This window comes from Apteryx rowi, unplaced genomic scaffold (genome assembly GCF_003343035.1).
Source record: "Apteryx rowi isolate R43461 unplaced genomic scaffold, aptRow1 scaffold_327, whole genome shotgun sequence".
NCBI classification, from domain to species: Eukaryota; Metazoa; Chordata; class Aves; order Apterygiformes; family Apterygidae; genus Apteryx; species Apteryx rowi.
The window spans coordinates 382,265-408,117 of NW_020449719.1; the positions used below are offsets into that span (position 1 = coordinate 382,265).

The following is a 25,853-nucleotide window of genomic DNA, read 5'->3' on the forward strand; positions in this document are numbered from 1 at the left end:
CCATTTTTACAACACTGGAGCTGTTCTGGTGCTCAACCAGTTGTAACTGCAAAGGACAATTCATGTGATTTTTAATAGGCAAGGGGACCTATTTTCTGAAGTGGATCCTCATTTCTGAATGACAAGTACTCTTTTTCAAGCTTGGAATACAAAAGCAACATTTTARAGGACTTTGATTTAACTAGAACTATTTGTAATGCTCTGAATTTACAGATCAGTGTTCTCCTTTTTTCCCTCCATTGTTTTCTCAGTGGTGAGGATTACAATAGTAGGCTTGAAATCAAATTGTGTCATGGCTTTTGACTAAACTCAGAAACTGCAGCTTGCGGCTGTTGCCAGAAAAACACCGAAGACAGTTTTAAGTTGATTTGTGAACTGTAGTAACAAGGAGCAACATTTCCATAAACCTGAAATAGTAATCGTTAACAAAATGTATTCCAGGGTCACTTTTTGACTTTGTTATTGGGGCTGTTCACAGGCAAACATGAGTGTTGTTCTGTCCCCTACAATCCATATGTAATCTATATGTAACAGTTGCTCTGCAGTATCGCTCCCTGCTTTTTAAGGTGTCTCAAGACCTCTTAAGATTTCATCCCTCTGTAGATGTTGCATTATAGATTTCCTTTCTCATGGGTTTAAATAATCACGTTCCAGTAGAGAGAATAATTGACTCGAATATGGAATACTCAGTCATTAGGCAAGTTTATTCACTGGAATTTTATATAATGCCCAATTATTTATATCCATTATTATTAACTGCTACTTGATAAGCAGTGGAAACTATAGTATGCAATGCAAACTGAAGTGAACTAAAGATGGTGAAGATCTACACTACAGTATATCAGCACAAAGGAATTCCTGACTTCACATCAAGTTCATAAAAACATGGAAAATCTGTGCCATCCTGTGAATGCCTTATCCAGCTCTTTTTGTTTAGCAGCACCAGTGGCTTGTACTTTTTCAGTATGTTATCTTACAAATTATCATGCTAGTAAAAATATTTTGTAAAATTCTCATAGTATGTTTTCTAGACAGTCTCTACCTATATGAGTGTGTTTAGCCTCAGCATCAGAAGACAATCTAAAACTATATACTATAGATTTTTAACCACCCCCCCTTATCTGGAATAGCACCCCTCTGAGACTATAGCTCCTGATATCTGCAAGAACAGCTACAGTGGTGGAAATTTCATAAAATAGCAGAACGTGGGATCAGGTAAAATCTTCTGATCCTCATGCATATGCTATTGTGCTTTATCCCAACCTTTTATAGATTTAAGCAGTTTTAAAGGGCATGGTTTGTTAAGAATGTTAGATATATGTCTTGTCTCCATAAGCTATCAAACTAATACTGTATTTTGTGTATTTTATAGTTTTTCAGAAAAAAAATCCATGAATTTTTTTCAGATCTCATTGCTCTTTATTGATCTTACTGCCTGTGAAACATCCTTGTTCTGTTTTTTTTTTTTAAATATTTTCTGCGCAATCTCAATCTAGCAACCTCAACTGCCTACAGAACCCTTCTAAACCTCCTGTTTTGCTCTTTCCATTTTGCATGGAAAAATAAAAAGAAATATTTGAAATAATAGGCACTGTAAACTCAGGTACGTACACATATATTCACACATTAGGCTTTCACTACCTTCACTGCAGCAGAAGGAAGAGAGGACCTGAGACTGCCTGCCTGTGTTAAACATTTAACTTGTATGCTGCAGGTCCTAAAAAGCAGTGTGCTGCTCCCTGTGCTGTGGGTGCATACATGGCCTGTACAGTCAGGAGAGGTCAATCACGGGAGTGATGAAAGGGTGCTCCAGAAGAGCCGGGCGCCCCTCTCCCAAGCGGTGAACCCAGAAGGGGCCACCTCTGCAGGACAACGCAAGGGCTGCGCGCTCCTGAGCGGGAAGCAGCCAACAGCAAAGAGCAGGCGCAAGCCTGCAACAAAGTGAGTGCAGGACCCAGGGCAGCAGAAGGGCCCCGGGAGCCAAAATTAAGTACCCTTTTGTGCAGGCAAGCGCAAGGAAGAGAAGGTAGTTTCTTTTCCACTGGGAATCATCTGCTGGCAATTTTCTTCAGCTGGACAGGATGGTCATGGCTCCTTTTTACTTCTAACTACTTACTTTATACAAGGCTTTAAGAGGCTTTGAATAGGGTTGACATCCATCTCTCTTGTAAAAGTTGGCATTCCTGAAGGGGAAATCCAGAATCATGGTTCCTGTTCTAAGTGTTCTTTATACACTTTATTCACTGATTTTAATAGCAAATCCACCAAAAAGCATTGGAGCAAGAACCAGAACAAAATGTTTCCATTTTTTTAGCTAAGTCCCCATCACACTGAGCTGAAGAGTTAGATCATGCCTACATGCACATAGCTGGCCCCTGCCATTTGTGCTGACCAAAGGAGGCAGTTATAGCAAGACAGCATGGGAAGTTGTCTTTCAAAATGGAAACACAGACAGACCTCTAGATCCTTTGAGAGGTTAGATGGTGCCTAAGTAGTCTGAATCATTGTCTGAGACTCATAAGTCCTCTAAGTCAGGCTCCGGCAGAATTTAAATAACAGGTGCATTTGAATTACTGCTTTAGTCCAGATCAGGAGTGCACTTTTGAAGGGACTCTCCCAGTCATCCCTGCTTACTGCACTTTGGCTCACATTGCAGAGCAGTCCTGGTGGGCACGAACTTGGTTCCCTACCGAAGATGTGAAGCTGGAATAGGGGCTACAAGACCACAGCTAGGGCTCTGCAACTGCTCTGGAGCGTTCAGTCCTTGAAGAACTAGGGTAAATAAGAGCTCAAAGACATGACACCATTTTCTATCATTGCATACAGGGATGACTGATTTTCAGAAAGGAAGAGCATGAATCAAATGTTCTCTAGAACAGCAAGATTTCAAAAATAAATCGGTCACTAGAGGGAGCCTCTTCATCATCACATTTTAGTACCAAACTGCTACCACCTTGGGACTTCAAACACTTGGATGTTGAGTACTTTAAAAAGTTCAGTAAGTGCTACTTCCTCCATTTTTTGTTTTTAAAGAAAATGCAGCTAAAATAAATGTGTGTACAAGACTGTTGCAAAATTTCACACTCATTCTGAAGTCTGAGTAATAACAGACTTCTGAAAGATTTCACTACAGAAAATAGGTAGAGCTAGTTAATACAGTGGATGGAAACAGAATTAATTTTGCGCAGCCCTTCTGAAAATTCCCTCTTCACATGGTATCAGTAAGACAGCATTAATTTTTCTCTCCTTCAAACTCCAAAATAAACACAAGTTGTCATTGTGCGAGGAATGTCTTTAGACCACACAAACTACCCTCTCTCTTTTATCTTCATTACGTATAGCTGTGCCTAGATGGCAATTCTCGGTAGCCAGATTTCAGTGAACTAGGTTATTTATTTGAGAGTTTATTTTGAAAGTTTTTTCTACCTTTCTTTCAGTGTTTATTGTGGACTRTGTAAGCAGTCTAATATCCATTAGTTGCCCTTGGCCTGTGTGAATGAGTATTTGTCTTTTTGTCAGTGCAATGAGTCATGGTTCATTGCTGCAGCTCTTTGTTGGGTATCTAACAGCAGAAAGGTTTCACACTACACATCTTTGACAAAGCGTGCAGAATAAGTGTTTTTTCACATCTGCCGCAATTGTTTCCTGTGATGTGTGGGGTTTTCTTGTCACTCAAGTAGTGATCTCRTCTAGCTCTTTCTCTGTTAGTTTATATATAAAACACTGAAAACCGTTAGGTTATATAAAAAACACTGAGGTATAACTGTAAACATGCATTCAATTTTCTGCTGCACTCTAAATTCAGTAAATAACATAGCAGTTACAGTTTGTGGTTCTCCATAACAAATGCTATACATTTACAAGAAGTCATGGAAAAACATAAGAAGTAATAGGACAGCTGTGGAGGAGACCTTGTCTGCAAAAGATCCTGTCACATGCAGCAGGGCCCAGGTGGGGTTGCAACCTGGATAGAAAAATCAAGCACCTTCTGAGGCACTTTCTTTTTACAAAATTTGTAGATAACAGCAGAGGGCATGAGAAAACAAGAAATGCTGCATGTATTAATGAATTCTAAAGTGCTAAAGACACAGTGAAGGGGAATGGGAAGTTTTCTGGAGATGTACAGGTCTCTCTAYCTTATAGATTATAATGGAGGGTGGGGATAGGGAGGTAGGTGGCAAGGACAGAAGGAGAGAAGGAAAATCAGAGACACATCACATCCCCTGTGTGTGTCAGTAGTCACCGTTCCAGCATGGAAATGTTGCGGTGGAAAGAGAGAGACACCACTGGCAGCTCTCCCTCCTCATGCCAGCACCTCCCCAGTATGCCATGGCAGCAAGCCAGCCCCTGACCGCCTGGGCACCACACAGGGTGCTTAGGGTAATTAGCCTTGGAAGTACTCCACTGGCAAGCCAACCTGAGCACTGCCATTGCCTGAAGCACTGATAACTCATAAAAATATTCCTTCTCATTTAAAACAAGAAAGCCCTGGAAATTCTGTCAGTAACGCAAGGCTATAGTTTGATATTATCTCATGCTCTTCTAAAACATTGGGTTCAACAGGACTCAAAAAAAAATCAGGAAAGAAAGCATTAGCCAACATGTAATTTTAATCTGTTTATTTGAGTTATGACTAGAAAAGGTATTGAATTGCCTTGGAAGTCAATAAACACATGCAAAAGGCATATATATATGGTCACTGCAGTGTGGGGACTAATACATTCTTTCAGCTCATCCAAAAATTGCATTTAGGTGAAAGTCACTGGGAAGGATGTTCCTGTCCTTGCCTCATACTTCTACATTGTGCCAGTCTCCTGAAGCAATCCTGTATGAGTGAGCTTTTACAATTTTCTCCCCTGTTATAGTTCTGACTACACAGGAGCTCAGAGGTTCAGTCTGCAAGGACGTCACTGGGACCCGCGTCCTCACGCAAAAGCCACATGCAGCCGGAGGCTGGATGCTGCTGTCACCATACCTCGGGATGGCTTTAAGGGACATTCAGATCAGCTGTTTGTGTAAAACAGAGGTGTTTTGAAGCTGTTCAAAATGAAAAGAGCGATATACATTGCAACGTCATAGTACCCCCCACAAGCTTTTTCATCATTAAGCCCGCAGCCCATGCTCATACAGCATCTCACTGCTGACAGTTTGGGGCTGGAGCATCCCTGTGCACCGTTACCAACGTGCTGCCCCAAACTTGCAGCCAATGGCCCCCATGGCCTCTCTCTGCTGGCTTCACATGCAAACACAGAAAAGATCAGCATGTGCCAAATCTCCTCACACCCACACAAGTTTGCTGCGCTACGGTCCTTAATTCCTTCAAAATACAACATGGCCATGAACATGCTGGGGATGGAGAGCAGGCAGATAATTCCTAGTGCTTTTTGCCAGCACTGTGGTGGAAGGAGGAGCTGGATACAGATGTATTTAGCTTGTACTATAACTTTAATTTCCTGCTTTGCAGATGTTTATGCTTGAAAAGCTATCAGTCTTAAATGCTGGTTCTAAGAACTCAGATGCTAGTCTGAAAATGCCACATGATACCGCCAGGCAGCTGTGTTAACGAAGTTTGCTGTCAAAGAATAAAAATAAGAAATTAAATCAGTATCAGAAAGATTTTCTACCTTCTAACACACATTTTCTTGGTTAAGTACTAGTTTATCATCATSAAGTGCATTATTTTTATGTTTTTAAAAATCATAAAGCTCTAAAAAGTTGGTACTTTCAGGCATGGATGGATCTAGGTAACATATTAAACAACTGTAGTGGTTCTCCCAAAACAAAATTAAATATTGTTAGGTCCCATTATGTAGATATAGCAGCCATGACTTCTCCCAGCAATAAACTAGCTGTGTTAATAAGAACATATTGCAGCTCACATAATTTGAAATAAAGTCATTCTGCAGAAATTCCACCATCTAACATTTGTCTTCAGTAAAAAATTAGATGAATGTAACCTTGAAAGTTGTGTTAAGCGATATGAGATGAAATGTAGCCTTGCAGAAAGTTGCAGGATTTTTGCATATCTGAAAGTCCTGCCTGCTTCCTATGAATCCAGCATGTTCCAGCACATTTTACCCAAAGAAACCTCTAAAGGCTGTGTCCAAACCAGCCCAAAGGCAAGGAGTGGGGGCTGACTCGGCCCGTTCAAGCACAGACGTGCTGTGACAGCATGGGGCCACCCTGTCCCTGAAAGCACTTAGAAGTCATGCCCAGTGCCTCCTTTTTGAGGGAAAGCAAATTCTGATCCCAAGCCAGTATTTCCTCCCCACACCCTAAAACTGCTTTTTACTGTGTGTGCAGAGGCGATCTTCTTATCACTGCAGACCCTGGAGGCTGTTATAAAGCAAAGATATTCTCTCAGTTTCTATTTCTGCAGACAAGGACTTGCTGCTTCATTAGTACAGCACTTTTCTGTTTTCCTTGCTGGAAATGAGGTGACATTTATTGGGAACTGTTATTTATATATTTTTTTTCATTGGCATGTGTCAGGCTTGCAGGAGGCCCTTTGCTTCCTTTGAGAAAGCAGTGACAGAGCAAAAAGCATTTTCCCTAGATCTCTGGTGTTGCCTAATCTGAACTGCCTGTGTGCATGAATGTTACCCTTGTGCAGGCAGCGATAGGATATGCAGCTTAAGGAATGCCAGCATAAATTAGACCATCCAACAGCTTGAAAACTCCAGTTTAACAAGGCTTTCCTGTGGAGAAGCGCGCATGAGCAGATAGGGTAGATTATTTAAGGACTGCCTTCAGAAACAGATGTTAGATGCTGTACTGTAGCAGCAGTCGTCTTGCTGAAAAATTTGGAATGGTTTTAARCCGACTGAAAATAAGGTCACGCTCGGGTGTATCAGCTGCCAGATATTTTCACTCAGCAGAGAGTAACTTGATACCAGGTACTGTATTGCTCCCTTTCTATGTTTGCAAATGCACAGGAAAATTTTAATGGACTTTTGGAAAAGTTTGTTGCTATCTTGAGGAAGTTTTTAGAAAGCATTTCCCCTTACAACAACATTATTCACATAGATGTCTGTGTACAAAGTGAAAGCAGTCAGCTGCAGACAACTTTTTCTCATGAGTTTGGCTTTTATTTTAGCTGTGTCAAGTCTATAAATTAGGAATTTTTGGAAGATATTTTCCCTGACTGAACAGCACCAGATTGAATGGGATTACCTGCAAGGGTTTTCACTGAGTGTTGCCAAACCGATGCCACAAATGGGTACTGTTTGTGTTAAAAGTGTATCTAAAAGTATGAATGTTTTGTCTAGGGCTGAATTTGGTTGTCAGTGTCTTCTGAGTATTTTGACAGAAAAGTAAAGACAGATTTTAAAAGTTCAGTCATTAAAAAAAAATCACTAAAATATGAAAGTTCTGCTAGCTATACCCCCCTGGATGATCAAAATGGATGAAGAAGGGGATAGAACCTATTTGGGGGCGGGGGGGATTAATAAGTGGTGGGGTAGAGACAGAGTTTTGCTTTAAACTGAGTTCAATTCAGATTATAAAGTGGACTGTCTGGTTGCCCAATGGTTTAAGTGCCATTAGGCACAGTGGGTGGAGGTCCCAAAAAGTATTCTCCAAACTTCTTGCAGCTGAATGGGGCAAGGGCTTGCTGCTACCCCAGGGACCTTCAGGGCACCCACAGGAAGAGCTGCCTTGCAGAGCGGGGACAGGGGCTCCCTCCAGCTTCTCAAAACAATGAGGAACAGAGCAAACTGCTTTGGCTTTCCCTCTTACGCCTACAGCGTATTCCCCTTTTCCCCTTGCCTTACATGGAGAAAATGGCTTGACAAGGGTAATATCATTCAGTGCAGCAAACTGTTCTCTGTATAATAACTGTTATTTTATAGGCAGCTCCTGAGGAGACTCAGCCTTGAGCTCCATCCTGTGCTTTGAGTCAATATAACTCTTCTGTCAAGTACAGGCAGTTAGTGACAAATAGTTACACCTCATCTTGAATATTTCCAACTCCATTTATTTCAGTTGTTACTGGGACATCTTCTACATGTGTGTAAAAGATGGCTGAGGTGTACTCCAATATCTTTGCTATACAAACTTAGGATGCAGCAAAGGCACAAATCCAGATGCAGGAAACTGAGTGCCCATAGATAGTGCCGTGTCAACACTGATGCTTGCAAATAAATGTTTATAACTGTTTGAACACCTGTTTTCTAATCTCATGTGAATAACTCCTTTCCTCTAAAACTCTAAGCACAGAAATATTAATTTCCCCATTGAAGCTTATAGCACAGATGAATAAAATGTATTTCAGAGAGTGTAAGAACTATTAACAAAATCCAAGTAGTAGAAGCACATAACACCAATATTTCCTGCTCAGATAGATATTAACTAAACTGCTAAATGCTACCATTTCTGGAAAACAAAAGGCTAAGCCAACACAATTTATAAAATTGGGACACTTGGGATAGTTCAATGTTGTTTAACCAAGCATTGAATGAATTTAAAGGCAGTCTATTTTGAAGCCTGTGAACCAAGGTCATTTGCCCTTTACTTCAAATCCTTTTAACAGTTTGTCTTGTCCTGACCGTAAAAGAGAAAGATCCAGAGAACCCTTTGCAGAGAGCTGTACAGAGAGGGGGGAAATACCATGAAATCCAGAAATCTGACATAGGTAAAGGAGGAAAAGGCTAAGCTAGAATGCAAGTCAAACAAAAAGAGGTCACAAATTCAGTGTCTTCTATGAAAATGTCATCATTGAAAGAGGATGACTAGCATTTCTGCAACTAAAGATCTCTCTCACAAGCCTGAAAGGAAACTTGGCACATTCTGTGAGGAAGCAGCAAGCTATTACTGTCTCTGTGATTACAGAAAAATAAATGCTATTGAGGACTGCGTTTTGAATAGATCTTCTCTTCCTTTCTGACTGAATAGTAAGTATTTTTCATACAGTGCAGTCATGCAACAAAAGAGAATTATTTTGCTACCTTAAGGGAAAATTTTCTACACAAAAAGCAAAGTTCCTCTAAGAAGTGAAGATGTCCTATCAATAACAAATTATATTAGTGCCTTTACTCTCCTTCATTTAGGGCCTGATCTAAGGTCGGCTGAAGCAAATAAAATAGAGACAATGTTGAAGGGCTTTGGTTTAAGTTTTTTATCCATTCTTATTGCAGTGACTAATAGGAAGATGCAAACATAACAATGCTGTCTCTTTTGGTTTTACAGGATCTGAATGCACCAGAAGAAGAAATGATTTGGCAACTAACATCTTACTGGTAAGAAAAAAGTTCATGAATTATGGTTATATCATAATTAGAATGATCTAAGTTTAATAATGATATAATACTGTATTATAAAACAATTTACTTTAAAGTATGCTAACAGTATGATTTGCTGTTTTTTTTTTTTGTTGTTGCTTGTTCTTAAACCTTTCACCACACAATGGCCACAATCTGCGTGAAAAGGATGTCAGAGGAAGTTGCTTACGTTCAACAGCTTCCCAAAACAACTTCTAAAAAATATCCCAGAGCTTCAAAGCAAACTAACTGATTTTACATGTTATCTTTCACACATAATTTCCCAAGTCAGAAGGTTCCTGAGACGTTTGGAAACAACTGGAAAAGGAGTTTTTAAAGTTACGGACCTGACACTTTCCTTTTCATGCTGTGTGTTTGGATCAATAGCAAAGTTTAACATACTCTCTACCTACTCCAAGACAGATTTTTTCTTTTGTATTTAACTCAGCTTTCATTTGGAAACTACACCTTGAATTAAGACCTGAAGCCCTCTCTCAGTTGAACAACTCACATGTTTCTTAAATAATCCTCCCATATTCTTCAAATGTCTTTCCAAATCCCTGTCCTCCCATACACAACAATACAGGAATCTGTGTGTAAGTATTTAGGTCTCTTGCAGAAAGTGTAGGCTCTTTGAACTGTATGTTCATATCTAATGTGGGTAGATGGTCAATCACTAGCATATCTAGAAGGAATGATGCAATGCTAGGCTGATGGTGGGACTTTGGCATGTTACAGGTATATTCTGGTCTTGAATGTCTAAATAAAGGAACAGACAGTGTGTGTCTTTATTTAGACACTGTATTAAACATTGTGTGTGTGTCTTCCAAGCACAAAGGGTGAGATCCAAAGAGGGCCTATAATGTGACTCCAGCAGAATTTTTGTGCATATGCCCAAGAAAGTGATCCAGAAATGAGATGTTCCATAGGCCCATAAGGAACCTGTATTCACTTAGCACCTATGCCTTGATCTTGAGTCATCCCTAGATCCTGTTCTAGACAGAGCTTCTAGACATCTCTCTCCCCCTATGTTGTATTAGAGACAGTCTAGAGACAAAAGTATGAGTCATAAACTCTGCTCACGTTCTTAGAAAATGCCCCATGATTAGGATATTTATTAGACCATGCTAGCAGTTGCAAATCCTCTCAAGGAACAGCATCCATAGTCAATTTATTCAAAAGACAAGCCATCAGAGAAGTGATCATTTATCTTTTCATGTAAGCCTGGTGATTAAAGCACACACCTATAAAATAAGAGACTTGGATCTGATATCTGCTGATATYGGAGGGGAATTAGAACACATATTTCCCACAGCCTACCTAACAGGCCCAACAACCAGGCTGTAAACAGTCATGGGAAGAAAGAAGAGCAAGTAAAAGGGAACTGATAACTAGTTTGGTAAAAAGAATGACAGGCCCATATTTTCTCAAGCAGATACCAAAGCTTACCCACTACATAGTTAGTGWCTAACCAGTACAGTTTTGTACAAGTGAGTGCACGGCTTCAACTCCACTTAAAAAGGAGTGTGCCTGGCGCTTATATTAAGAAGAGAATCTGAGCTCTCACTTTCAAACTAATAAAGGAATTTGTCTGCAATCTTCCTAAGGTACCTAACCCCTAGACATGAGCAGAAGTGAGCCTCAGCATTTCCTTTTCACTATAAATAATTCCCTGCTAAGTTTGCAGGATATTTCAGTTACTTTTCACCAATACCACTTCCACCACTTTTTCTGCAGATAGCCCTGAAAACTCTGTTATCTAAACCTAGCTTTCTGGATCTCTCTGTTAGGGCTAGACAACTACTTTTAAATTTTTTCAAGTCTGAATTTAAGATGCCACCTTAACCTTCCTGGCACTCCAAGAAGTAAGTTAAAAAAACAGTTGCTTCTGTAACGTACATCTTGTTTTCTGCTAGCCTCAGGAATTTATAGGTTGGATCCTAATGTACATAACACTTTGCTTTCTTCAGGCTAACTTTCAAGGTCAGGGAGTACCTGAAGGAGAGATTTTGCCCTATGTCATGACTCTTACATTAGCCCTTTAGAGTGTATAACTTCCAGCTTTACTCTGCTTAAGATAGTTCAGATAAACACACCACAGGAAGCTTTCTTTAGCCAAATAAAAATACTTCACCTTGAAAGTTCTGCAGCATGTTCACGCATTGACAAGTACACTGCTGTGGCAGTCGCACATCTATCGAGATGGAAATCTTTTCCCTGTTGCGACAAATGAGCATTTCACTTATCTAAGAACTACTAGAGAGACCATATGTCCTCAATCTGGTCAGTGCTGCCTTTCCTCTTCTCACTTGTTAACATCTAAAACTCTTCATGACCCTGGCAGCAGGCTTTCCATCTGAATAGCTTTCACAGTCACAAATAAGTCACTGAAACTCTTGCTCACATTTTAGTCCTAAGAAATTTTCACTGTTCCTTATGATGGGCTGCTGCTCTCTCTGCTAGAAGCATCATATAGTGAGTCATGGAGGGAAGAGAGAAGAGTCTAAAATAATCTCTGTCTTACTGACATATTTAGTCATGATATGTGAAGGCATCTGAAATGATGCATGGGGATCCACAGAAATCTCTGCTCATGTGCAGCCTTCAAAGAAAAACAAGAAAGACTAAAATGTGAATAAATATGGGGTTTTCATAATGAAGCAAATATGAAKGTGTCATTCTCAAGCTGAAATTTTGCAGAGATCTCCACCATAAGCTAACTCACCCAGGAGGAAACTTTTAAGATGCTGTCTTTGACTAGATAGAGAATGGTCTGCAGTCAAGCTCACTCTAGACAGTATTCAGCCACATGCAGCAGGAGAGATGAACAGCCAGGGCATTGACTTTCTTTCCTTCTTCTGTGTTTCAGGAGATCACTGGTCACCCCCCTGTTTTTCTGTCTGCTTCTACAACCACCACAGACACAGCTTGCCACCACCACAAAGCCAAACATTGTCCTGTTGATGGCTGATGACCTTGGTATAGGGGACGTAGGTTGCTATGGGAATGATACTATCAGGTAAGAAATAGAGCATAATAGCGAATAGTGTTTGTCTGTTTTTTAGTGTAAGACTGACATCTTCTGCCAGTCCTCAACCATTTGGCCTGTCTTCACGTTCATTTAATGCAAAAGTAGGGGGGTTTCCTGTGGGTGCCACTAACAGTAAATGCAAAGCACTGTCAGGATTATCTCACACCCTAGAGGGCATTCCCAGGGCCAAATCTGCTATCCAGAGCTGTTTTAGTCTGGGAATATGTCCTTAGTTCTTGCGTATTTCTTAATTGTTGAGAAATGCTAAACTCCTGCACACACACCTGAAGACAGAAAAACTGTTCCCTCTTTCCGCATACCAAGCCTYATTAACTCATTTAACTCTGTTATGTAATTTTTTCCAAGCAACACATCGAAATCCAGTATAAATCACTGCAATGAGCTATGTTACTAGGAAAAAACTTTTATTTTCAGACCCAAAGACGCAGAATTTGCCTTCCCTTTCAAAATCATGCCACATTATTGCCTGCTAGCTTCCTACCAGCTTGTCACTTCTTCACTGAACAAAACCAAATTTGGTATGATCAGTCTGCTCATCCAGCTAAGTTTTCAGAAGCTCACCCTGACTGACACTGACCAGCAGTTTCGGATAGGTAGCTGATGAGGCTCTGCCTGGCTCAGCATCTACTTCAACATAATTTCATCCTCTAGGCATGAGTTTTGCTCTTCAGGAGCAGCAGGGTACATTTCTGCGAAGCCCTTTGTAGGACTGGGGAAAACAAGAAGGAATGATTAGCTTGAAACTTATCCAGATACCTATTGTTAATGAAGAAAGAAAAAAATATATATTTTGGAAGGGAAGGGAAGGGAAGGGAAGGGAAGGGAAGGGAAGGGAAGGATACAGAGCCATCTTCAAATAGAAGAAATTTCCCCAAATAAATCTAAGTGTATTATTCCTCATCACTATCCCCTTGAAGTCCCTCATTGAATGATATCTGATAATGTTGGTTGTGGTTTTAGGACCCCAAATATTGACCATCTGGCAAAAGAAGGAGTGAAACTGACTCAGCACATCGCTGCGGCTCCACTTTGCACCCCCAGCAGAGCAGCTTTCCTCACTGGCAGATATCCCCTCCGATCAGGTTTGCCTTGCACAACCTTTAAACCTAAAAGTAGCCTTTAAACATTGCTTTATTGCCAAAGGGAACAATCTCATACAATTGGCACAAAAGAAAGGAGGGCGTGCAAACAGAAGGGGTACCGCAGATATGTCATCCCTCACTAAGTATGTACACAACGCCCCACCAGCTAGATCAGGCACCTCTGCAGTTACATCTGTATTTATGTGGTGCAATCAATGGACCGGGGGGGAAGTGAGGCAGAGAAGAACCAGTTCTGCAGAGCAGCTTGCTCCCTTCCAACTAGCAACTTCTGTTGCATTTTGGTGCTCTATTATACAGATTGCAGCAGGAATGGAGTTAGTACAAATTGTCACATTTAAAAAATTAATCACTCAGAATATGAATAAAAACACATTTCTGAAACACTATTTACATTGATTTCTGTAATGGGTGACTCCTGCTCAGATATCAGAAATAGCTTGACCTTGCAGGTAARAGAGGGCAGATCTACGCAGACTTGTGTCCATTTCCTCCAGTCTAGACACAGAATGAGTGGTTTATGGGAAAGTTTTTGTTAGCTATGTATCAGAATTCATCTATCCTACAAAATAACACTTTGACAGCTGTATTATTTTTCTGGGTTCTATTTTTGAAGAAAAAATACTATCCTGTCAAACTGCATTCCTGAGATGAAGAGATACAAAAAACAAATAGCTCTACATGTTTCTAACAACAACTTTCTGACACTTGTTCTATTGCAAATGATGTTAAGTGCCTTCATTCCCAAGGCATTTGGAAGCTGACATGTCATTCTACTTTCATTCTGACAGCTCCCACTGAGGTAGCTGGAAAATGTGCACAAGCATTTATAGACTCTGTCTCCCACTATAACAACAGGGTCAGATACATTCAACACTTCCATGGGAGACTGAGCTCCTACTCCCAGTTTTGTGGTATATGACAGATTGTGTTTCACGTTGCATCATTTGACAGGGTTATGCCAAATATAATGCCAAATAACAGGGTGTAAACCTACAGGTGAGGAGAAGACAAGGGTGCTACATAGCTGCTCTATGGTTTTCAGGAGTCAGATACCCACCATGTCACCATGCAGGGAAGTTTTGAGTTTCCGGACAGTCTTAGGGAAGTGGAAGTATGAGGCTAAAATAGGGCTGAAACCTCCTTACTGTCCTCCCGACCCTCACAATCACACCAGATCAGTGCAGTCCATAAAGTCTGGATGCCACTGGAACATAGAAAAGCTTCTATACAGCTGTGCCATTCAAAGAGCAATAGGTATTATATAATGGAGAGATTTAACTCTTTCTCATTCTTGTCCAGTGTCATAGATTTATTTCCCTGAACAAACAGCATTAGGATAAAAAATTAACACTGTAATAATCAGTGAAACCAGGAAACAAGGAAATATATTTGATAAAAATATTCTACTGGTTACACTTACTGAGGTTTTTTATTATTATATTTTATAGGCATGGATGCTATAAACAATTATCGTGTTATTTTTTGGAATGGCGGCTCAGGAGGGCTCCCTCCAAATGAAACCACTTTTGCCAAAATATTGCAGCAACAAGGCTACAGCACAGGACTAATAGGTATGGAAAAATTCCTGAAGATGGCACAGAATGAGTTTCATCTGCATATCTCACTCAAAGTGTTTGGTTTAGTAGGCAACTGGTCATACCTCAGTTGTAGTGCTTTTCTTTCCTGATCCAAGAATGTCCTGTAAGAAGTCCTAAACAAAAAGAATTCCTCTGTAGTGTCTGCTAAAGAGAATAATCTTTACCTTCAACCTGCTTTCAAACATAGCTGTGGTTGTTAAAAACATAATGGCCAATATGTTGTTAAAAATATTTCTTGAATAATATTCTACTAGTAATATGAAAATTGTCCCAGTACTATTTTCATAAAGAACAAATACATGAGTTCTATTTAAATATGCATCCTCATGCTTTATACAGTTCAGAGCCGGCTCACAAGTCATACAAAAGGGAATGGCTGCTACCTAAAACAATAGAACCAGTTTACAGTATCAAATGATTTGGTCTTTCAGAAACAGAAACAGCCAAATTATTTCTTCTGTAATTACAGTGTGCCACTGTAGCTGACCAAGATCTCAATACAGCCCACAAAACATTGCCTCCTTCAGTTTTAGTAAGAGTTTCATTTTACTTTATATTTTACAGGACACTCTTTAATACAGCTGTAACTTTTAGTCATAATCCAGTTTCAAATAATTATTTATCTTAGATATGTCACACAGTTTCACATCCTGAGAAAACACAAACATTCCTGAGTTGACTTTTCAGTGATTTGCCCTACCTCATCTGAGCATGTCAATAGTCAAAATCTATGTTTGACACATAAAAACATGAGTTGCACAAATAAACTGAATTCACTAACAAAAGTTTCTGCAGCAATGGGCTTGTATTCATTTGGCATAATAAATTCAAAATGTAGAAGGCAATACTAAATGAAGCCCTCCAAGCTTTTTAAGTTGTGTATTATTTAGTCTTCTCCTCCTGTTACTTTTGTTGTGATATTATTTTAGTTGTTTTAGAATACTCATAAAACAGCCCATGTCCATTCACCAAGTGCTTCAGCTTGGCTTCAGCACGTAAGCACTAACAAAACAATCATATTTGTCTCCCCTTTGCCATAAGTATTGCCCTGCAGGGAACCTGTGCTGCATCGCTCCAAGAAGCTAGCTAGCAAACCAGGTTGGCATTTTCCCTGTGAGCATCTAAGCTAAAATCACATCACAGATATCAAGAGCACCACTTAGTCCAACCAGATTGACAGTTTCTGATAAACTGCACTTTAAGGGATGATGGAAAACACTAGTGATGAGTGATGCTAACAAATGTAATAATAACTTTACATTCAAGTCATGAAGCACAAAATCTTACACAGTGTCTACCCAAATCAGCACAGATGAACAAGCACTAAATTGACTCACCTGAAAGGTTCATGGTTGTTTTGTTTTGAGCACAAACAATTTAACTGCAAAGTTAAATCCCATTAATTACCAGCTGCTTGATGTGACAAGCTGGAAAACAATTTGAAGATTCTTTGTAGTCTGAAAGCCAATGTTGTGTAACATATGCTCTCACAGATTAATTTATCTTAATTATAAACTTAATTTTTCTTAATTATAYACTTAAATTGTCCTCTAGACCTGAGACTTTTACGGCATGTCAGAAGTTTTTTTCAACTTCATCTGAAGATGGTGCTGAAGCGCTACTGAAATCTAAGGATACCATATCTGCACCTGTATTTATGACCTATACATCTATGTATTGACAACAAATCTGTTTCATTTTATTGGTGGCTCTTAACACGTCAAGGCAAACATGTCAAGAGGCAAAGTGAATAGAGATTTTGGCTGAAAGAAATCCATCCACCTGGATTAGAATTTTTACTCTGTCCTTGTACTGACATCCAAAAAGTAGCATTCTTTTTCTCTGAAGTAGATTTTTTTGCTCCTACTGTAATGTGCAGAAATTCTGTTGAAATCTACTCAGGGTTGGCTGCTTGTATACTATTAGTAATACTGTAAGCCAATTGTTTAGGATAATATCTTTCTGTAAATGCACAGTTCTTTATTCCACAATAAGAATTGGCTGCAAATCAGTTTTCAAGTAAAATTCAGAAAGTTCAAAAAGTTCACTTTGATCTATAAATCTGGCATCCAAGGCCTGTATTACATCAAAGATCATCAAAAGTAGCTAAACTGCATCTCTCTTGTGAGAAAAAAGAGATTCTGGTCACTTGATTCAGACATTCACCACCACCCCTCTTTGAGCCAAATCAGCCAAGTTATTGAGTTTCTGGGTAAGTGCATTACCAGTCTGTTTGAATAGACTAGAGGAGAAGCAAGAGCTTTATTTTGATGGGTCCTTTATCATAATGGACATATGTTCATAATAAAGGACAAGTGGTATTGCAAAAGGTTATAGAATGTTCCTTTTCATATATGAAGACTTCATTATTTAAAAGAAAAGGGGTCCTGATGTCTTTGACTTTTTTGAAATTGATAAAGTATGAATAAATGCAAAAATACTTATAAAACAAGGCTCTTTTCATTCAGTATACAGAAGTATTACAATCACCAAAGTTACATATGTATAACTTGAGGAGAAATCCTGATCATCTCACTCTTTCCTGTGCTCAAGTTCTTCTGGAGCTGCTGGTTTGCCTGGAAAACTCACTGTTGCACTGCAAGCTATTTGACTGTGTTATCGTGTAGCCCACAGTTCTCCTTRTCAAGCAGGCACCAGCACGTCACTGAATGTTCTTACAGTCCTGACACTAACCCATTGAAATTTTTCCAGCTTTCTCTATTGCATGTTGAAAGTAAAGAGACCAAAGAACAATGTTATTTTGCCCTATACTTACAAAAGGACTTTTCCCTCCTATTTCATACCTGGCAGGTCTCCAAGAAGGACATATATTTTTTGAGTTCTGAAAATCTGGATGCTTCTCAATTTTTAGCTCCTATTTTATTTCATTTTTTTACATTTGGCCAAAGCTTTGGGGCATGAATCACCAAGGAACTCCAGTAGAAATTTATATGCTACAGAAGTTTGCTTTCATCAGTCATAAGATACACCCTGTTATATCAGTTCATACTTGAAATATATTTGTAGAATGAACAACTTAGGTAGAAAAAAACCCACATATTTTTGAGAAATGTTTTGTAGGAGGAAAAGCTCGTTTTTAAATATTATTTCTTTACATACTAACAATGTGTATTTTCAGGGAAGTGGCATCAAGGTGTTAACTGTGAATCCTGCAATGACCATTGTCATCACCCTTTAAACCATGGGTTTGATTATTTTTAYGGCATGCCTTTTACGCTAATAAGTGACTGCCTAACAACAGAACCTCCAGAGATGGACAGAGAATTTAGAAGGAAACTCTGGCTTTGCACGCAGATGATTGGTCTTGTTACACTCACTTCTGCCCTAGCAAGACTTACAGGCTTGATTTCAGTCAGCTGGAAAACAGTGACCTGCCTTGCTGGGTTTAGTCTTCTGTTCTTTACATCCTGGTTCTCAAGTTATGGATTCATAAGATACTGGAACTGCATTATGATGAGAAACCATGAAGTTACAGAACAGCCAATGGTGACAGAGAGGACTACGTCCCTTATCTTGAGGGAATCTATTTCATTTATTGAAAGGTAAAGTGTGTTTCCTTTGAACACATTTATTCCAGTTCTTACATGTCTTGCAGTATTTTTCCATGAGAAATCTTCTCTGTAATTTTTACAATATTATATAGTATGATAATAATATTATTATGGCTAATAATTATTAATTATTGATATCATTAATAATGATATTACAGTACTAAACCAAAAATTAGGTGCAGCTTGGAGATATGTGTTATTCTCAACTTCACTAAAACTCATAACTTTTCCAAATTTTCACATGTTGGATTGAATATTTCTAAGCAATTTTGAGGAAATTTGTATTTCTACCCATAAGACCAGCACTGCCACTTTAAAGGAGAGCAACTTATGGCAGAAATGTGTGTGTGGGCAGGGACAGGAGTGGGGGAAAGCTCAAAAATAGCAGAGAAGAAATAGAGCCATGAGGTTGCCTTATCATATGGACTGACACATGGGGACCAGGTGGCAGGAAATGAATCTGCTCCCTTGATTTCAGTAGCACTGTGATGGTTTGCAATAGAAGAAAGTGGAGTGTCTATGTGAAAACTTTCTAGGTATGATTCAGGGAAAAAGAGGGTCATTTTATATAAGCCAAGCATTACTTTGTGAGACAGATCATAACCATGGGATTTTAATATCTTACAAAGTAAGATGTTTTTGAAGTCACTGCTGAAAGATCTATGCAAATCACAATACCAATTTCCATTATGAATGACCTCTGTATGTATTGAGGACCTTCTTCCCTAATAACAAAGTGTTGATTTCTGTTTTTTAGAAACAAGCACAAGTCATTCCTCCTCTTTCTTTCCTTTTTACACGCCCACACCCCTCTCCTCACCACAGAGAAGTTTCTTGGGAAGAGCAGCCATGGTTTATATGGAGACAATATAGAGGAGATGGACTGGATGGTGGGTAAGTTGCCATAGCAAATAAAAATGTCTCCAGCTACCTAATATCTGGATCCAAATGTATAATAGAAAAGGCAGTTATTGTTAAAAGAACAAGGAAGAGAAATAAAAGCAAGGAAGAAAAAAGGCCTAAGTTTGTCATGAATATCTGTCATTGTATGAGCACTGTTAGCCTATACTTTTGGCTTTTTCTTTTCTCTGGTCTTGGACCAAATGAGTCTGCTCATTCAGTTTTTTTTTGGATAGTGTTTACTAAGTTTTAACCATGTGCCCCTGGCTCCTGTCAAAGGTAACCAGCTGCTTTTCTTTCTAAACACTATATGAACTGAGAACTATTTAGTTTTCCATGATTATTCAAGATCAGGTAATTTCAGCCTCTTATGTCCATGTCTTATCTAAGTAGGACATGTCAGAAGGGAATAAAACTGATAAGCAAATTAATTCCAGATGTAAACCAGGAGGCTGTTTGTCTGTCAATGCTATATTCAGCAGAATACTGAATATTTTTCAGTTCATTCATGAACGCAGAAATGTTCATAGGTATTAATTGATATGCCTCTAGAAATCAGATTCATGTTATTTTTCAGCCTGATTTTTTTTTTCCGAAGGGGAAGGAAGGTTATATATCATCCAATCATGGAGGATGAAAGTAGCTATCTTTGCAAAAGGGATAAGAATCAGGTACATATGCATACATATCATATCTGTGACTAGGGTTCTTACCCTCTCCTGTTATAATGCTAACAATAAAGGAGTTATAGTGTATCACAAATTTTCCATGCATTTATAGACTCTGAAATCACAGGTATACATCTTGATCCTGCAAAATATTTCTTTTAAACACTAAGCAACCCTACACAKGTTGACCTAGACAAGAAACTATATGGATGAATGTTTGCAAGTCAGATGCTAAAAGTGGTGTAAGCTGTGTTTTTSCTTTTTGATACTCGCACATTCCTGTGTTTACAGGCCAAGTTCTAGATGCTATTGAGAGGGAAGGCTTGAAAAATATTACACTAGTTTACTTTGCCTCTGATCATGGTGGATGGCTGGAAAGACAAGAAGGAAAAAGGCAGCTGGGCGGTTGGAATGGAATATACAGAGGTAAGAACTGTCAGGGGACAGCGACAATCCCGGAACAACTAATTAAGTACTCAGGACACCTCTAAAGCTTAGATAAGACTGTATGCTCAAGGACTAATGGTGTTTTATCATTTAGAAGGGAATTTGTCTTATTCTAATTATGCATTCAAAAATCTAGACAATTCTAGTATGTACAGATGTTCTTTTTAAGCATGAATTCTCAAACTGGCACTTCCTTCTGAGGCAACTGATCACAAGCTAATTTTAATTAAGAATGTGTAACTTCTTGTTCAATATTTTTATCTGCACCTTACATGTGAACTCTTGCAGGTGTATTATATGATTGTAAAAAAGAGAGAACTATGTTGAGAAGTCATTTCATGTCTGAAAATTTTATCCACACCAAATTCTAACGGGACAATGCAAAAGGGAGTAAGTGGTGAGGTCAGTTGAGGGCTCTAATGTGTTGAACATACTATCACTGATATTGAGGAGAATGAGCCTCATGGTAAAACCGAAAAGGTAGGGAAGGCTAAYGGATAACATTAGTCAGTTTATATTAATACAATTTTAATGGTCTAGAATTTCTCTTTATTTTTAATGAAAAGTTTATTTTAATGAAAATTTGTTTTTTAATGAAAGGTGGAAAAGCTATGGCAGGCTGGGAAGGAGGAATCCGTGTCCCAGGGATATTTAGATGGCCAGGAGTGTTACCTGCAGACACAGTTATTGATGAACCTACGAGCCTTATGGACATTTATCCTACAGTAGTACATCTGGCTGGAGGGGTAGTACCCCAGGACAGGTACAAACACTATAAACTGCCTTTACTCCTCTTTTCCCAAGATGATGGAAAATCCAGTTTGGAAACATTCTGAAAACCTGAGGATTTCTTTTCCACTCCTGCCACTTTTCTAGATCTATAAATGTTRCCACAGTTCATTTACCTCTTTTTCACATTTGAGATTCAGCGTCTACTCATAAATCTTTCTTGTTCAGCGCTGTCACTTCCAACAAAAGGTGTGCATAAAGAATGCAGTAATGTACGACTTACTCGAGTTTGGTGGTTTCCATTCTTTCTGTTAGGGTAAYTGATGGCCGGGACCTGATGCCTTTACTGCAAGGAACAGTTCAGCACTCAGAGCATGAATTCCTGTTTCATTACTGTGGTGTTCATTTACATGCAGTGCGGTGGCACCAGAAGGAGAGTGAGTACTGAAATTCTTTCCCAAGAACCAGGTTCAATCTATGGGGGGGCAGATTTGCCTGGCATGGTTATTCTGCAACTGCAGCTTTCCAAGTAGTTCCAGGTGTAAGGTGCTAAATAACTCACTATCATTACCTATAATTATATGAGAGAAAGAATTCACTTCAAGGCACATGGCATGAGGTCTATCACGTTAGGCAGGATATTGAAGCTTGAAAAAAAAATTTTGGCAGTCCACAGGTTTTCCCTCTGTGCCATGTGGGTTCCAGTTCTTGCCCACCTCTGAATGCAAGGTCTGGGGAGTCCATGTCATCCTTCCTGATGGAGAAGTTCTTGCCTCAGTCCCTTGTCAAACCTGAAGATGTCCTTCTGCTACTCAAATAAGGAAACTGCAAAATCTTTTTTTCCATAGGAAAAAAAAAATCAGGGAAAAGTGACACTCACTGGAAACTTTGGAGAAATTTAAAAATGACAGAAATCTCCATTTTACCTTTTTGGTTTAATTTTGTATTATTTAAATTTTGAATGAAAATACTATATAAACTAGCAAGTCTAAAGCTGAAGCATAGCCGTCCTCCCAAAAAATAACTCTAGAAAAAACATTCAGTATTCTAGTGCCTTGTGATAACCACCAGTATCTTTGCAAAGCTTACTTCTTTCCTGCCAGGTGGAGCCATCTGGAAGGCTCATTATGTGACCCCAGTTTTCCGTCCACCCGGGGCTGGAGCTTGTTATGACAGAGGATTTTGTCCATGCTTTGGGGAAGGTGTGACACATCACGACCCTCCATTGCTGTTTGATCTCTCACGAGACCCTTCTGAAGCCAAACCTCTAACAGGTAACACTGAGCCCCTCTTTGACATTGTAATAAAGAAGATTGGAAGAGCCAYTGAAGAGCATCGCAGGACACTGACTCCAGTCCCGGAGCAGCTCTCCTTTTACAACATTATGTGGAAGCCGTGGCTGCAGCCGTGCTGTGGGACATTCCCTTTCTGTTGGTGTGATAAGGAAGGTGATAACAAACTTGCTGATCTGTAAAAGAACAAACTGTTAATTTCTCAGAAGTGTTTTGGTGGTGTTGGTTGATGGTTTGGATTTTTGGKTTTTTTTTTAATGAATCCTATATTTAAGAATTGTTCCAGTGGATGGCAGTATATTTGGTAAAAGTTGCTTTAGGCAGGATACTGCCATGGAGGGATCAAGACAGTATATTCTCAATAGCGTGTTTTAAGTTCTACCTGCTGACAACTGAATGAATAATTCAAATGCACTGAAGTAGGCCAACATCAAAGTTGTACCAGTAACAAAATAACTTATCTTTTGCTGTTTGTAAATGTAACTTAGAAGCTTTACTTTGGCTTTTGTTCCAAATTTCTAAGTCATTCCACTGAGGTCTCCCTTAATTTTATCTTTATTGGCAATGCATATGATGCCCCCTGTAAAACATTTTTTGCAGACTACTTTCTCTCCTGCTCCAAAATAATTCTTCCCATAGTTCCACACAGAATCTCCTTTAAATGTAGCTTCCTTCCTTCTTTGTCGCTGGTTCCTCCAGCAGCGGTGATGATGGCAGCTGGTGAGCCTGGGGCTTCTGGATCAGGAGTAAGTGCCTGGGTGAGGCAGTTGCCCTGGAAATGTGATAAGTTAGATAACAGCTGTCAGCACATTCTGAGAAGGACGGGATTCCTCTGAGCAGTGCCAGCCTCTTCCAATGGAAAACACAAGATGGAAAGGACTTTTGCTTTCCAAAGCTACCATTGCACACAGGTCCCTGGGCAGCACTGGGAAGGGCATAGTGACATTGCACTCTGCAGTGTTGCAGAAATGCAACATTGATAACCAGCTTAGTTGTTCTGGCACAGAATTACACAAGTTCTCTTGCTGCCCATATCTCAAGCAAAACCGGTTCCTGCTAGCAAGTAATAGGTTCAGACAAGAGTCTTTAAAAGATATCCAATAATAATTGTGAAAGCTAACACACTTTAATTTACTGTCAAAAAAAAGAAATGCAGAATAAAGGCATTTTTTGCTTCATAAATTACAYTCTTCATCCACCAAATATTTAGTGTTGCTAATCTATCTCCTTTCCTTGGCTGCTATAAATTCTGTTCTTCCCTTCTTTGTGTTAAAATAGTTGTTCTTATTAAGGTGGCCTTGCAGGGAATGTTTTTCCTTGTGGGGTATAAAATATATCTGTCCAGATTGATAAGTTTACACTCGTATATCTGAATACGTATGTATCTGAGAACATAATTTGCCCCTCAGATTTATTTCACATTTTTTACTACTTCTCTAACTGTTGTGCTAGGACCTATTTCTCTTGTTCATCTCCTTTGATAAATGTGTTTGGCATCAGCTTTTATTCTCCCACTGTTTTCTCACAATTCCACCCATCAGGAGAACTGCAGGTAAATAAATTCCTAAGGTTTAAAAGTACAGTTATGTCATACGCTCTGACCTCATGCATCTCACAGACTGTTATAATTCATTCACCCAGTTGCTCCTTCACTGCTATCGATAAGAAAGGCCCCCAGTCTCACTGTGAAAACTTCAATAGATGAAGTGAATCCATCACATCATTGGGCACAGGACTGTTGCTTAATTTTCTCCATTGTTAAGTGTGTGTGCTTTATTTCTCCTCCAAATTCATTTGATTTCATTGGTTCTTTATTGGCTAGATTTAAAGGTCTTTTCATATCCAATATCCAGTGTTTTCTTTACAAAAAATTACTGTAATAAAACCAACATTTTTCAGTTCCCTCTGTCTTTTTCCAAGACCTTCCATTCTCAAGCCAGTTTATTAGCTGGGGTTTTACATCGTCTCAAATTTTCAACACCTTTTAAAATATGTGGGTATAAGACCTGTTCATAATATTCCCCCAATAGGCATCTCACAGTACTATATTGTCAAGAAAATACTTTTCAAATCTTGCTCTGCTTCATCTTTATGTGGTTGAACTAGCCTTTTTTGCACAGGAATACTGCATACCATTGTAGGATATCCATTTGGAACTAGGGTACAGGAAAACATCTGAGTTACAATTTATCCTGGCCATTGGGGTTTGCCCATGAAACTACAGTTATCAGCCCTGCTGATGCACAAAGTGCCATGGGATCAACAAATAGTCAGAGCTTGGTAACATGAACATTGCACATGTAACACTCATGGGCATTAATAAAGACTGCCTTCACAAAATCATACTGGCTTTCTTCTCCTTTTGGGTAGTCAGTAGACGATGGTACCCTTTCTTGTGCAGCTGCAACAGAAGAACAATATCTTTGGACTTGTTAATTTTCTCTTTGAGAACTCTAACCTTATATTCATCAAACTATACCACTACTTTTTCTCCTCACAAAGATTTATTATACTCACACAAAACACTGTGCAATTCCTGCCTGCAGTGCCAGCATCCAGTTTTCCCTTCCTGAGAACAAATAATACAGGAATAAACTGAAATTCCCTAGGTCCAGACTCAAGTATTTCCCAACAATGGCCAATATTTTCAGATTCTTATGATGAAATTAATCTCACCTAACTTTAAACATCTAAAAGTAGAAATCCAGTCTAACCTACTGTCATGGGGGAAAAGGAACACTAGGTAACATGAAATTACAAAGTTCAATTTTTTAAGTGGATCAAGCAAGGGATGGACTGTGTCAGGGAAAGCTTTGAGCACACACACACACATATGAATATGCACACACACATGCAGGTAGAGTCACCTGAGACTTGCCCCAGTCACCACCCCAGTGAGCTGGCACAGTCGAACTCAGGGGAAAGGTGACTCTCACTCCCACTGGCCCCAGGGTCAGGCTCTGGGCATCAGCTGGGCACCAGCATGTAACCATTCACCCAGGGGCCTCTGCTGCCACGTGGAGTCAGATGGCCACATAACGATGTCCTCCCACTGTCTCTATTACCAGGGGGTCTTATAGCCAGACTGTGGCACCCGCCACCAATCCAATCAGTCCGTGACCAGTCACGCTGGACCTGCCCAGCAGTTTCAGGTGTTGTTCTCCTGTCACTTGCTGACCTATAGCCTGTACCAAGGCTCCTCACACTCAGAGCTTGTTTGCACTGCCCTGTTGTC

At 39.4% G+C, this 25,853-nt stretch overlaps 1 protein-coding gene across 1 annotated transcript; it reads left to right on the forward strand.

Annotated features, from left to right (window-relative positions):
• Positions 1 to 9,189: 9,189 nt before the first annotated feature.
• LOC112968860 (arylsulfatase D-like) lies at positions 9,190 to 24,823 on the forward strand. The gene is made up of 10 exons (XM_026071532.1): positions 9,190 to 9,236; positions 12,127 to 12,276; positions 13,270 to 13,391; positions 14,861 to 14,983; positions 18,150 to 18,573; positions 19,340 to 19,476; positions 20,442 to 20,576; positions 21,198 to 21,360; positions 21,642 to 21,763; positions 22,430 to 24,823. Exons 1-10 carry the CDS (start codon positions 9,211 to 9,213, stop codon positions 22,798 to 22,800), a joined length of 1,773 nt encoding a protein of 590 aa, XP_025927317.1. The 5' UTR covers positions 9,190 to 9,210; the 3' UTR covers positions 22,801 to 24,823.
• The last annotated feature ends 1,030 nt before the right edge of the window (positions 24,824 to 25,853 follow it).